The sequence below is a fragment of the Dasypus novemcinctus genome, chromosome 7 (genome assembly GCF_030445035.2).
Source record: "Dasypus novemcinctus isolate mDasNov1 chromosome 7, mDasNov1.1.hap2, whole genome shotgun sequence".
NCBI classification, from domain to species: domain Eukaryota; kingdom Metazoa; phylum Chordata; class Mammalia; order Cingulata; family Dasypodidae; genus Dasypus; species Dasypus novemcinctus.
Window position 1 is genome coordinate 90,719,493 of NC_080679.1, and position 15,566 is coordinate 90,735,058.

General features: G+C 36.6%; 1 protein-coding gene across 50 annotated transcripts in view; it reads right to left on the reverse strand.

Annotated features, from left to right (window-relative positions):
• The window catches only part of PKP4 (plakophilin 4), a 269,591-nt gene that overhangs the window by 54,672 nt on the left and 199,353 nt on the right, over window positions 1-15,566 (reverse strand). For 29 of the 50 annotated variants that reach the window (XM_071216397.1, XM_071216396.1, XM_071216409.1 and 26 more), the window contains 4 exons: window positions 10,422-10,553; window positions 10,121-10,311; window positions 6,694-7,246; window positions 992-1,180 (listed from right to left, as the gene is read on the reverse strand). In XM_071216397.1, the coding sequence (XP_071072498.1) occupies window positions 992-1,180; window positions 6,694-7,246; window positions 10,121-10,311; window positions 10,422-10,553 (1,065 nt within the window). The remainder of the gene's footprint in view (window positions 1-991; window positions 1,181-6,693; window positions 7,247-10,120; window positions 10,312-10,421; window positions 10,554-15,566) is intronic. The other 21 variants (XM_071216406.1, XM_071216402.1, XM_071216398.1 and 18 more) reach the window with 1 other exon arrangement.

The window sequence follows — 15,566 nt, forward strand, 5'->3', positions numbered from 1 at the left end:
TCTTGATTTATAGAACATGAGAACAAATGAAATATTTCTTTACTAATATCTACCAAATGTTGAAATTACATACTATTAGACGAAAAACCCCTCAGGACCAAATTGCCGATTTTTGGCAGAGAATTAATTCCAATATGGTCTTTGCCTCCTGGTGTTGTGGAAAGACTGTCTCTTGGAGCTGTGCCTTTTTGGGAGTTATCATTGCTACCTGGAGTTCATTTGTGGGCATGTTAGTAAAACCTGCACCATGTTGTTGTTGTTTTTTTAAAAGAAGTAGCTTCTGAAGACTGTGAGCCAGCTCTGTGCACAATCTGGCAGCTCACACTGCCACAGGCCAGCTTCTGCTCTATAGCCCATTTGGTGTGGGTGTAAATATGAGGGTTGGGGTACAAGGGTGTGATATGCTGAAGTTGCATATTTTTCTAAAAACTGGTATTGCACTCTGTCACAATTTGAATCCCATCACAAGGGATATCTATTTCACATTTTATACTCATATATTCAGAGGAAATCAAACATCTCAAAAAGAGTAATGCCAAATATATTTCCAGCTATACATGCCAAATGAAAGGTTGCAAAAAAAAAAAAAAAAAATTAAAGATAGCCAATTAAGTCGTGTATGGATTTTCTCTAAATACTTGTTCTAGGTAACAAAACATACAAAGACATTATAACCATGGCTTTCCTTTCTGCATCTGATGAGTTTCTAACCTGAGGAGAGTAGGATTTATAGCTTTCAAACGTATTTACAAATTAACAGGGCAATCACTATGTTCATTGATTAAATTGAACTAAGGAAGAAAAATATCACCTATAAATAGGTATTAAATGAACTTCTGTTTTACTGTTTATTGATCTGCTGTCACAGCTGCCTATCTGACAACCAAATAGGCAACAGGATTTCATTCTAACAGGGAACCCGATCTTAATAAAATCCTTCTGCTGGACCTGTGAAATTGGGAAACGCGCTAAACAGCCAGTGGGTGCCCACCTGAACCCGTGCGATACAAGGCTGTCTGTGATCCTTGGAGCTCTATGGTTCCATGGTTGGGGCTGCGGTACACTGGACTGTAATAGGTCCTTCCCTCATAGATAGGAGTGATGTGCAAGTCGGGAGACACAGCCGAACGAAAGTCTTGCCCAAGCTGGCTGTGTTGACTAGCATACGAACTCCGTAAACCTAGAAGTAGAAAAATTGTATCATAAAGAAACAGAGAAAATTGTGGTGAGGTTAAAAACATAAATCCTTATAATGGGACCAAATGCTGAGTTAAATATAAACACCGAAACTAATAGATTTTAGAGAAGAGAGACAGCAGGTGTGAAAAGAACACCATAACCATTTTAAATAAAATGTTCCCTTGGCAACAATATAAGAGTAAATTTTTAAAGAAAAAATACAAAGAAACTAATTATTGCATGGTATGATGCCCTGAAATTCACTCCCCAATTGTAAGCTACTTTATGTTAATGACCAAAAAGACAAGGCCCTTTTCTACTCTTAGAGGATTTTCATCTTTAAAAACATATATATGGTTATACTGTTCTCTTTCCCTGCCCAGCAGAACTTCCCTGTTTTACCAAGTAGATGATCAGCAATTTGGGGGCAGGGTTCACCATGTTTCACAACTCTTTCAATTCCAACACCTAGACAATGCCTAAATAATAGTACTGAATAAAGGCAGATGTTGAGAGCTGTTCTGAAATATGTCTATTAAGGCACATATGATGTTTTACATAAAACTATTGGAAATTTCATACTATAAAACTTGGAATATTATTAGTAAAGTAATACATTTACTATTAGTGGAGTATTATTTTATTATTTATCACTGTATTCCTTTTTTAAAAATAAAAACAAACTATTGTATTTACAGGAACCCAGGTACCAGATTCTTGCTTACCTTCTTTATATATAAAGGTACAAAGTTAGCACATTAACACTAAGTCATTTAAAACAGTCTGATTGAAATTGCTAAAAACTAATGTTCACACATGGGAGTCATGGAAAAAAGTGTATTTGAAGGCCAATAATTTAATTTTAAAAAAAAGTCAATTAGCATATTCTATAATATGTAGCTCAGAAGTTAGTAATTTGTCATCATTAGTAAATAAAATATGTCACTTGGTAAGAATATCAACTAGGGTTGCATTCCAAATATGAAGAGGAGAATGTGTAAATGTATCTGAAGTCAGTCAGCATATATTTGCTTTAAAAAGAGTCTTAAGATAATTAACACAGTAACTAATTATAAAAAGATAGGATCATTCCCATCCTGTTAGCTCAGTTAATCATATCATAAAAGCAAATGGGCCTGAATGTGAGTGATAATTACGTGTTACTTAGTGAGGACTGGCAAGAAAGTTATTAAATACATAAAGCTTCTAAAATGAATGATTATTACCTAGCCTGGACCGCAATGTGACATGGAAGGAAAGTAAATGAGCCAATGTAGGCTTTAACCACTCATTCCTCACTTGCTAAAATGAAGATCACCGATTAATACAATCTTATAACTGGGAGACTATGTAGACAAACTTTCTTATTTCTAAAAGGAGGACTCTGGGAGCCCAGAGGAAATGTGATTTACCCACATTGGAGAGCTGCTTCCTGGCAGAGCTGAGAGGAGAGTGCAGGTTAGCACAGGTTCCCGTGGGCTCTCAAGGACCAGTGAGAGGGGGAATGAGAAACTGCCTTGAAATTGACAGAGCTATTCACTAACATGAGGTAAAAGACGGAGGTTGGCCCACCAGGGGTCCCTGGAAGCCTATGTAACTCTAAAGATGACATATAAATATAGCAAATTTCTCATTTGAGGCTTTCTGCTTTTTACTCACTGGTAGATCTTTCATTTGTCTTAGTAGAGAATAGGCTCCATTTCTTTTGGAATCCAAGGTAACCTGAACGAAAGTGTAGGCATTGTTTCTGATAGTGGAGACAAAGTGGGTAGGTGAATGCACCAACCTGTGTAACCTTATCAACCCAGGTTGCTATTTTAACTCAACGGAACCCCAAACACGTAATACACTGTGAGACCCTGACAATCACTATACACTGGGCAGGGGCAAACAGAACACTGGACGCCTTTGAGGTTGGCCAAAATTTCCTGCTCCCACTGTCTCCCTGTGATGGGAAACAGGAACAAAGTATTCTGTAATAGTAAAAGAATATTATATTTTCACTATGCAAAGATCTGACAGGATTCTTCACTGGAATCCATGCAACATGAAAGCTTTTGTAAATATTTGCTATGATTTCATGGGAAAGGTAACAAAATTAGCTCTTTACCATTTAAACTATAAAAAATATCCAGCAGATATTCACTTATTGTAGGAGAGTAAAATGAAATTATTACATGTAACAGTCTATGGGAAATAACAGACTTAAAATTGTAATGAGATTTACACTGTTTTGTTATTTAAAATCTTTCTGAATGACCTAACAGTAATGTACTATTTTTGCTTATCTGCTCAAGCGTTAAAAAACAAAACAAAAATAAAAATACAGTCCTGTAGACTAGCTTTTAAAAATTTACAAAATACATAGTTGCGATGGAATATGTAAAATAATTATGTGTAGACAGCCCACTATAACTTAATATCATTTAAACTTGAAGCCAAGTAACAATGTTCTATAATTGGTATTAGAAATAATTTTTCCAGAAGTATTTCCACAGATCAATTTTTAATAACCTCACCTCTTACCTCCTCTCTAATTAATGGAAAATATTCATACTCCAGAATATTAACTCAACCAATAATTTCTATTTGCAATTCCATAAATATATATTAGTTTATTATCTATTTCAGTGATATATTCTTTGTGATTTAAAAACTTCATCAAAGACACAGAAATAAACAAATTTATCTTCTCAAACATGGGTTCTTTTTAGTCTCAAGACTTTTCTCAATGCTATGATTATAATGAAACGGATATTTTAAGGCATATATATTTTTCTGTGGTAGGAACTAAGTTTATACACATATTATATCATTCAAATTATGATCACTAAATATCTGAGTGCCTAAACCTACAACAAATTATTGCTTTGGAATTTTCGATTAGCGCATTAATTCTTTGAAATCAAGAACTAAAGCAAATATAATACGAGTATGTCATTTTCTGAAGTAAGAATGAAAGAAAGGAATTCTCAAATTAGGATCCATATTCAGAATAAGTAGGCAGGTAGACAATGACAAAGGTTCCTTAAAAATGTTTAAAGCAACCCTTTGCTTCTAAAGATGATAGCAGTATTTCGAAGGGGGAAAAATCCATAGCAAACTCATTCTAATATTTTTTCCCTGAAACAAAGTTTAATCTCCTCTGCACTGTAGAGAAGCGGGGTTTTTAAGTTAAAGGAGACTAGCTCTCCAAAGGTCAAACCTGGGAACAGTAATATTATAGATGTGCTCTCTTTCTTCCCTTGGTTATCTATTTTACTCTATGGCAAGTACAGATTTCTGCAAACCTGTTTCTATACATACACAGAGGGTATTCAGAAGTCCTCAGACCTATTAATCTTTTTAAGGTTTCTTTTGGGAGGCAGAATTTCATAAATGATTCCTACCCCACCCTGTTGCATACTTTTCAGAGGCATGCCAAAAGATATCAAGCCAGTGGCTGAATGAAAAAGATGTTTTTTTTCCCATGAAAAGTTTCTTTGAGCTTGAAATTAAGCTCAATATTAATTCTTCATGAAAATTAATCAAATAGGAAATTAGAAAATCTCAAAAATGTTTTACTTCTTCTAGAAGCCATAAGAAAAAAGATCAATTGATAAAAAATGTTTTTTCTACTCCCAAATGATTACAATTTCTATATACAAAAATTACCAAAAAACAAAAGACAAATTACAAAATGGGAAAAACAGTCAAGAGGTATATTAGAAAAGGCTAATTTTACTCAAGTATAAAAAGCTTTTACAAATTATAAAAATGGGCAAAACACTTAAACTTGTGGTTTGCAGGAAAGAAGGCAACAAAATGGCCAGTAAACATATAAAATTTTTAACTTCAATCACAACTCAACAAGCTATTTAAAACAATGAGGTACAGCTTTTTAGTTACCAGATTGGAAATATGAGAAACCAATGATATGTGGTAGTAGTGAAGGTATAGGGAAACAGGGACATTCAAATTATTGGTGGAAATACAAGTGTGCAACCTTCTCTGAAGGCAGTTTGTTAATATTTCTCAAAGAAAAACTGCAAACATATTTTGATTCAGAAATTCTACTTCAAAAAATGTGTCCCACACTTATTGTAGTGCCTATGAACAGATATACTAGGAGAAGAATGTATACTGCATCATTGTCTCTAATAGCCAAAAAATGAAAAACAACCTAAATGTCCATATGTAGGGAAGTGGTTAAATAAATTATAACACACTTACGAAAATGGGATATTATGCATCTATTAAGAATGAATGGGGAAGTGAACTTGGCCCAATGGATAGGGAGTCTGCCTACCACATGGGAGGTCCGCGGTTCAAACCCTGGGTCTCCTTGACCCATGTGGAGCTGGCCCATGCACAGTGCTGATGCGTGCAAGGAGTGCCGTGCCACACAGGGGTGTCCCCCATGTGCAAGGAGTACGCCCCATAAAGAGAGCCACCCAGCGTGAAAGAAAGTGCAGGATGCCCAAGAATGGCGCCACACACAGGGAGAACTGACCAACAGGATGAAGCAACAAAAAGAAACACAGATTCCTGGTGCTGCTGCTAAGGATAGAAGTGGTCATAGAGGAACACACAGCGAATGGACACAGAGAGCAGACAACTGGGGGGCAGGGGGAAAGGGGAGAGAAATAAATTTAAAAATTAATAAATCTTAAAAAAAAAAGAATAAAAACAATGATGTGGAAGACTCAGATAAATTAAATGAAAAGATCAAAGTATAGAAAAAATTTATAATAGGATTCCATCGGCATAACTTAAAAGAAAACAAGGTGACTATACATCTGTGTTAGGTACCTGCTCATATAAACATTCTGGAAGCTACATAAACTGGTGAGTGGCATTGGATGAGGGTAAAAGAAGAGCTTGAGTCTTTTCATTTCTCATTGAATATTGTCCTTTATAGTTTTAATTTTTTACCATTGTATGTAGGTTACTTTTAAAATGTAATTTAAAAAACTAAAGACAAACTTCATTTTATTAAAAAGAACAAAGGCATTATGTTATTTGGAAAGACTCCATGAGAAAAACTTGAAGGAAACAGCTATCAAATCAAGCACCTACTAATCTGATTTAATCCAAGTGGCATTTGAAGGTAAATTCATAAGAGCTTTGTGCATTTCCCATTGTGAAACTAAAATCAAGCAGTAGGGGAAAAATCCATATTTGTCTATACTATGAAAGCATTTCTAAATAAAATATATTTAAATATTGAAAAATATGTAACATTTTAACATAATTTACATGTGAGCAGGCTGAAATTAAATAACAGCTTAGAATTCCACCCAATTCTTTTAAAAGGCAAGAGTTCATTTTAAACACTAATCTTTTAAGGGGGAAAATGTATTCATTTCTACTGATTTCAATAATCATATGATTTCATGCATTAAGAATTGCAGAGTCTCAAGGACAAGCTAGCTTGAAGCCTACAGTAAATTATGAGATAAAAACATGAGCTTTCACCACGCCTCCTGCCTCTCTTTCAGCAGGGCTTATGTAGTGCTTTTACCTCATACTTACCTGTCAGGCTGTCTGGTCGAGGTGGAACCATCCTCTCGTAAATGTCATACTGCTGCTGTCCAAACTGCTCCATGTCATGAACAGTCCTTTGCAGGGTAGGTCCCAGATGCTGTGGTACGGCGGTCATCCCTGAGCGTTTGGGGGATGATGACCCCATCTGGCCTTGGGATGGCGAAGCTACTCGAGTCTGTGTATCTGTCAGGGTTAGTGGGGATCCTACTCTGGTGGTGGTTTGGTATTGAGAGGTTGGTCCATTGGGATTGGAGGTCTGCCGGGAGGAGATGGACCCAATCCGTCGTACAGCCGTTGGGGAGGTGGGTCTTTGTGTGGAGTATGGAGAGGCTGCCCGCTGGGTGGGCAACGTGGTGGAAGAATATGCACTGGGGTTCAGTGGTCGGGAGTCAGTTACTGATGGAGAGCCAAATCCACTACCCAGAGAAGTTCTCAGTGACCCCCGAGAAGGAGACACGCCTGTGCTGATAACATAAGAAGGAGACTGTGCTCTAGATGGAACTGAACTAACTCTTCTCATGGCCGGATTGGCTACTGATGGCTGATGAGAGGGGGAAAAAAGAGAATGGGTTTATCTAGGGTTTTGTGTCCATTGTCATTACAGAAAAAATGTACATAGGTCACTATAAAATGTGACTTCACTAGTTATTTTTGACATTTACGTTTCTTCTCTTTTTTTTATACTTTAGAGCTGGATTTAAAATTTTTCTCATGTTTTTCTTGTTCTACATTTTTTTGGTGTAATATTAATCTTTACCTTTTCCCTTCGGAACACTAAAATCAATCTGAAGATACTTATAATATTCCTTTTTCTTTTGTTTTACATTTTTTTACCCTCTGGCCTATGTAATTTTCATAAACATAAAATGTTTTATTTCAAGTGCTACAAGTAAGTCCCAAGTGTGAAGGGTGACTGGAGCAGTATACTTACTTTGTTCCCTGTGATTCAAAGTTTGGCCAAGGTAATGCATTTACATAAAGCAAAAAAAAAATTTTTTTTGAATACATCAATCTAAATGTAGCTAGTGGAGTACTGATGATTGTTCATAAATCTTTATAGTTGCCTCCATTAACAAAAGGAACATGTTCTTTCAACATGGAATAAACAAGTGATTGGATAAAGTCTCTCCCCTGTGATTTCACTATCAAGGGACAGCTTGACTGCACAGCTGCTCTAGCCAAATTTGTTTCTTTAGCCCAAGTGTGGCTTATAGTGATTCTGGACATTTTTTTTAACCTCCTTTGGCCTATAAGTGCCTGTCTTTAATTTAAAGTCATGCTTGAATTTAGAGTCATGCAAACAAGAGCACCCCGAAGTCTTTTCCATTAGGAGGAATGTTCAGGGTCTCTGCAGGGTTCTTGTCCTAGCCAGCTGGAAAAGACCAGAGTGGAAAGGAAGAACATTTCTGCTGTGGCTGGTCCTACTGTGAGGCTACACACTCCTTTAAACAGTGGGCCTCAGATCCTTTTCTTGATGCTGTGTAACAGTGAAGAATGGAGACTGGACAGAACTGGCTTGAGGGAACAGGCACTGGATAAAGGAAAGCCGAAAGAGAAACAAAACAGAGTCTGGGGCTCTTTCTTACAAGCCCACGACCAGACTGTTCAGTGTATCTCCCAGTGGTTGCTACAGTACAGTTGCTGTTAACTCCCAACCACTTTTCAGTTTAGTAGTGATAAGGGAAGAAGCCAGGATAAGAAAAGGACTTTGTATACCCCTGGTTGTCATAAAAGGAGGCATACTTTGCCTCCAGGAGGAGTGAACAAACATGAAATATCTTCTCTGACACCTCATGTGTGCTCAAGCTCAACAATTCTGGGAAGGCAATAGCCATGGAGGGAAGATCTGGAGAGGGACAGTGATGGCACAAAAACGGCAAGCCAAAAAAGAAGGAGTTTAAAAATTAGTAAATAGTTGAAAAGTTAAAATTTGTGCTTGGGGTTTACTGACAGTGCTAAAAATCAGTAAAGAAAATCTTACTTTGAGTTGTCAACTACCAAAATGGGATGACACTTGGTCTAGATAGGTAAAAAATGTGTTGCCAGAATACTTGCAAATTAAGATTTAGCGGCCCCCTTGCAACCAAATTCATCAGTTCTAGGAACAAAATCAGCCGTACATTTAAAACAAAATAAAAAAGAAGTACCCTGGGTACTGCGATCACATTTTAAAAAATTTTATTTACCAGGGCTGGGGATTGAAGCTGGGACCTCATTTGTGGGAAGCTGGCCCTTAACCACTGAGCTATACTGACTCCCTCATGATCACTTTTAAGGAAGAAATAAACTTTTTCTATGCCAGCTTTCAGTAGACATGCTTACAAAGAAATTGGCCAAAGCAGGTGAGCTACTATAGGCATTTAGTCTAAAGCCTCTCTCTCTTTTTTTTTTTCCCCCCATCAAAGCATCCCTAGTAGAAGAGAGTAAATGTACAAATTGAGAACTGGGGATGCAGCTTGAAGTAGTTTGCTATAAGCACAAGATTTCCTATTTTGGGTTTAAAAATACGTACTATATTGTTTTAATATAAAAATGTTTCAAATTACTTAAAAGTATTCCTCTGAATCTTTGCGTGAAAATGTCCAAGCTGCACTGTGTTTCACTCACTTCTGTTTACCTGTAGGCTTCCTGTGATGCAGTATGAGAATAAGAACTTTAGCCTAACATCTCTGATCATTTGCCACTTTTCACTTCCAGAGATATCACTGGGATCCCTAGAGAGACAGTTATCCTCAATGGCCGCTCAGGATTCTTACCACTTCTCTTAACCTGGCATATGCTGGTGGGCTGATGTGAATAAAGTAGCAGTGAGGGAGGAGTTAAGGAGTTTATATAAATATATATATGCAATATTACTATTTTTTTGGCTAACAAGTTAGAGAACTCTAACTTAGCAGAATGGATATTTGCTAAACAGTAACTTTTCATAAGCAGGAATAGCTCTAGTCTAGCAAAAGATAAGAAATGTGTTTCATAGAATAATTCCAGTGAAGAGGGTAAAAATTTTGAATTTTTTGCATTATGATATGTAGATGTGAGAACAGCAATCTAAACTATAGCATATTTTAGCTTTAGAACTTTTAGAAACTCAAAAACCCATGAGTTACTAAAGTATTCTACCCAGTTCTATCACATGCTTCTTGGACTGCTCTCCTCATGCCAAACTTGTTGCTTCCAAAACAATTATTCTCTTGTGTCTGGGGATTTAATACAATTCTTGAATAGGAACTAATAGACAGAGCTAATATATTTTAGGTTTTATGCCTTAAAAATTCCTTAATATAATAGACTCTAATAGTGTAAAAATGACTGCCACTTTATTCTATAAATTCTAACTTGTACAAATGGGTTTTACTTTTAATAAATTCAACTAGTACTGTACTTCTTCAAAATGATCTTGGTGTGCTTTGCTTACCTGAACTAGAGTCTGTCCTTCAGCTCTAGAACTCCTCACCAATTGGTTGTTAGTTGATCCTATGAATGAATGCTGCTGTCTGTTATCTGCCTTACTCACAGTCTGGCTGTTGTGGAAACTCCCTGCTTCCTGGTATCCACTGTCAGAGTAAGAATTCATTTGTGTTGAACTTCTTGAGTTACCCAATGATCCTGCAGAACAAAACCAGCAGGAAATTTTTTTTAATTGTACACTTCTAATGCTCATTTTCAAACAAAATATTAAAAGCAAAATGCAATACTTAAAAGATAATACAACAGACCCTCACTTTCATGGAGAGAGGTCTGCTCTGGTGAATAGAGGGTTCCTTGTTCTGGCTCTGTCCTGATGAGATAGGTGTTGGGATGAACAGTGTCGGAAACTCGAGGTTTGCTTGTACCAGTATTTGGCACGTCTGCAAGGAGATAAATTTAATCAGCTAAACTTAATGGCAATGTTACACAAAAATTTGCTTTAAAAGTTTCAAATATATGTCAATAACATCTTAAAATCTTTGTTAATTCAAGACAATTTTCATCTTAAACAGCACAATTATTTTGAATTTATCTATATTAAAGTGTTCCACGGTTACTCATAATTTATTAATATATTTTGCTGTACTTCACAAATGTTGTTCAGACTGATAACAAGCCCCAGTAACTTAAACACTGTATTAAATAAAAATCTGCACACTAATCTTGTTCCCCCTTGGAAAACTCTCTCAGGTGACTTTCTCCAAGAGGATTAACAAACTGTGAGTGACAATGGTGGCCAAGTATCTTTAACAAGATCCTTGACATACCAAAGTTTTAAAATGAAAATTTATATAATATACACATTATTGAGATTGGTGATAAAATCTCTGAAGGCAGAGCCTGTTTTCTATATTTTATGCCATCTGCAATCAAAGAAACCACAGTTTTTAAAGCAGCAAACAACCAAAACTTTAATTTTTTACTCATCTGCTTATTTTATTCTACCAGGTTCTTCCCAAATCAATCAAGACAAACACAACCTGATAACTCTCCTCTAGCCAAATCTGTCTCTCCCATTACCTTGTTTTATTTTCAACTGGACCATCTTGCCATCTCTAACTTAGAAAAAAGCCCCAACTAATTTTTTTTTCCACTTCAAACTCTATTTTTTATACTACAAATTTAGGAAGTATAGGTCATGCCATGTGTCCCCAATTCCATTCAATTATGCTTTCTTCTTTCTAATATATTAAAAATCGATTTGCCCATATGCTAATTATCTTCACTTACAAGTCTTTCTGTCCTCAAATTTAATCCTTATACTGTTAACATTTTTTTCAGGAATGCTGCTTCATTCTCATTTAAAGACTTATATTAAGCCCATGTCACACATTCTGAGTTCAATACATAAACCTCAGGATTTCAGTATCTTCATTAGTTTTTTTTTTCCGTCATCCATTTAAGGACCTACTATATGCTAGGTGCTAGGAATACAATAATGAACAGAATAGATATGGTATGTGTGTGTGTCTGAGTAGTGCTTAGGAAATACCTCCTAAGGGATGTACCATCTAAGCTATGTCCACTGACCACAAGAGGAGAGCTTTTTCCTCTCCCCTACAGCACTAACCACCAGCTCCGTCTCCTTGAATATAAGCTCAATGAGACAGGGACTTTTGCCTGCTCTGCTTACTAATTTATCTCCAAAGTCTAGGTACTTCAGTAGGTACGCAGTAAATATCTGTTGAATAAATTCCCAATAACAACAGCAGCTTCCCTTTACGGGGTGCTGATTCACCGCCAGCACCGTGCTGTGGCTTTACCTTATGGGGTTTAATAAAGATTGGCTGTGTAAAGCAAAGTGAAACTTTCAGGCATTGCTGATTGAGCTAGATTAGAAGGCAAACACAAGGTTTATGTGAGAACTTGGAAATTCCACTGCATTCTAAGACTTTAACTTGATGTGAGATTTAATCTAAGTTTTGTTTCTTAGCCTCCAGGAAGACTCACTAGACATTCTAAATATGGGTTTTTAACAACCTGCCTCCTGATATATCATTTGACAGTATACTTATAGGTTACAGAGTTCTGTGACAGTTCTGAATTCTTAAATTTGAAATTTCAATAAAGATTACAGATTGTATATGGTTTCCCTGGTACATGCTGAAACATGATCTGAGTCTCTGTCAGGCACGTAATACTGGAAGGTGATCTGCTTCACTTGTAAGTATTCTGCTCTGAGTTTCCAGCGTTCTAAATATTCTTATATAGCAATTCTTGAAAGAATTTTATTAAGGATTAAGTAAAATACCTAGTTTACTAGGCTGGAAGAGCTTTACAGGGAATTGGAATGGCTGGGCATAGCTGCACAGGAAACACCCTGAAATCAGAGCCATGCAGCAGGCTAGCTTTGTTCCATCCAAGAATGGAACACCAGAGAGACAAAGATGAAAGAGTCACAAATTATAGACACGGAAGTACCACTCAGTAGCTTCAGAAATTCCCATATGCAGAAAAATGCACAGACTTTAAAAGAAAAATGATGATCAGATGATTCTCAGCTGAAACTTAATAAAAGATAAACCTGGGATATCAATACATCAAAGTTTTCAGCTTAAAAACATCAGGTGGCGTGCAGTGTCAGAATCCGAAAAGTTGTTACCATGGAAAGCAAAAACAATTAGAGTTCTAATTCTAAGTGTGCCACCATCTCCTTGCCTCCCCGCCATTAGGAATTATTATTCAATAGAAAAGAGGAAGCTGTAACCCCAGAAATCTGAACCTTAGCAATTGCGTCTGTTCACTCAATGGAACATTTTCTCACAAACCATGTGACAATCAACTGTACTCAATTCAACTCTTAATAGAAGCTACTTTAAATAAATAACGGTAAGCAGAGCAAGCACAAAAGGTAAGATCTGTGATTCCATACTGGTTGCTCTAATAATAAAACTTAACAGTATTACTATCTCAAAAAATACAAAGCCAAACACTATAAAAATATTCCAAAGTAACATAACGATGTACCCTTTAAATGTTACTAACTGCGGCAGGCCTGCCGCCGAGAGCCTGGGCGAACTGGGCGAACGTGCTTGTGGGTCAGGGTTCCCGCCCGGGTCCTGTGTGGGTCAGGGCTCCCGCCCGGGTCCTGTGTGGGTCAGGGCTCCCGCCCGGGTCCTGTGTGGATCAGGGCTCCCACGGAGGTGGTGACAGGGGTAGAAGGAATGAGGTGCACACGCTGGTGGCGCCTCTGCATGTTCAACATTATCTCAGCTCAAAAATAAACCATATGTCCGGAACTGCCAGCCTCATGGAGGACACTGACAGTGAGCAGCTCATCGCCTCCGAGTCGAGTCCTGGGTAAGACCCTACTTCCCGGCCGGCGCCTCTGCTGAGGAAGCCTGTAGAAAAAGCACTTGGTCCTGCTTCGAGATGGAAGAACATGTACAGGCTTTTTAAGAAGCATTGATCAATTTGCTAACTCAGTGCTACATCAGACTGTGGAGCATATTCATGTGGGCAAAACATACAGTAACATTTCTCAAGGGATTTTTGTGGTCAGAGGAGAAAATGTGGTCCTATTAGGAGGAAAACACTTGGAAAAGGAGAGTAACACACCCCTCCAGCAAGTATCTACTAAAGAAATCCTAGAGGAACAAAGGGTGGCAGAGTGGACCCAGCTGGAATCCAAGAAGCTCTTAAGGATCTAGGTCTCTCTATTCCTTGAGCAGATACTCCGGATGAGTAGTATAGTCTTTTGCTCAGGACTACTGCTCTCAGGAAGCAAAGGCTGTCACTGAAATGAGGGTGATATCAGAGTAACCTCACAAATTTGACCAGACCGTAGAGTGTTGAAGAGTTCATTTTTTATTTTGAATACTTTCACATATGCAACATGAAGAAATCATGAGGTTGTTTTTTTGTTTTCAATAACAAATCATTGTTTAAAGAAATGGTAGCCTGTCTCCTTTCTAATGTCGCTGTAGAGCCAGAACTACTTCTTTGTATTGCTCTCCTTAACCCAAATTAGACTTTATAAGGGGTGTGTTTCATTTACCTGTAAATAAAATATGAATCAAAAAAAAAAAGTTACTAACTGATGATGTTTCTTACGCTTTTTAAAATGTAACATCCCAGATAATAATAGAATATGGAAGAGAAATAGAAATAGTAACTAAAATACTTAAAATACTAAATTCCATGTTTTAAGAATTCAATCTGAAGATCTAAATAACTGGGTTTGTTTATAGAAAAGAGTGTAAATTTTGTGCACTCTTTAAGTAAAATATAAGTTAAACTTTAAAAAGTTTAGAATATGATTTATTTAATATGAACTATAATATAAACACTTTCTTTCCATACTGTGACTAAGGTTTTTAGTCATTTTCTACTTCTATAGCAGAGCCCTATGTTAATGGATATCTGCAAAACTAAACTGATTCTGAAACCTCTTCTCAGTTACTAAAAGATATGTAGGGGAGGGAATGCAGCTCAAGTGGTTGAGTGCCTGCTTCCCATGTAAGAGGTTCTGGGTTCAATATCTGGTACCTCCTAAATAAAGTCTCAAAAGAGTTTTACTAATATTTACTGTTTCTTTGGAAACTTGTCATTCACAAATTATATACACACCTATATAAACAGAAGACCCCATTTCCTGATTACTGGATAAAAACGTTCCTTATATAGTATGGCAAAGTTTGCATTTATTAATCATGCATTATTTATGCAATCTTACTTGAAGGTGAATGTTTTTTAAAAACATCTGCTATGGGCAGTGGAATAAGACACCAGTCAAATTCACCTGAGAAACCACAGAAACATATAGAATGGGGTTATTCATGTCACGACCAATTCTGTAAACTCTAAATAGTTATCATGTTTGTAATTTAGCACAATCAGAATATCAAATCGAGACATTTTTATAAGTAAAATAATTATAGTATGTAAATGCTACTTCTTTAATCTGTGTACCAAAGGATATGCGATACTTAAAAAAAAAATCACAAACATGTTTTTAGGGACACCAGAAATATAATATGGGGTATTTTCAAACATCAAATTAGCATCTACCAAGAAAATAAAAATCTATGTCTAAATTATAGAACTTGAACAAGCTGCAAGGTAGAAAGAAATTTCCATCTGCACCCAAGGCTGAGAGATTATCAGAAGCCTGAAGCTTCTTGCTTGTTATATTTCATCTGAGTGCCCTGATATTGATAAAAGGGCAATTTATTTGAAAAAGTAGGTTGCAACTCAGAAAACTATTAGTGGGTAAGGAACAATAATGCTAGAAGGCTATGAAAATCTGGTATATTATCTACCCCTTTTCATGGTGAAGATGAAACAAAGTAAATTAAGTTATCTTGGATTGTGAGGTACATTCCCAAATATGCACAAAATGTGCAAAAATAGCTCAGTAAAAATTCTAAGTCTTCTCCAAAGTACTTGGAATT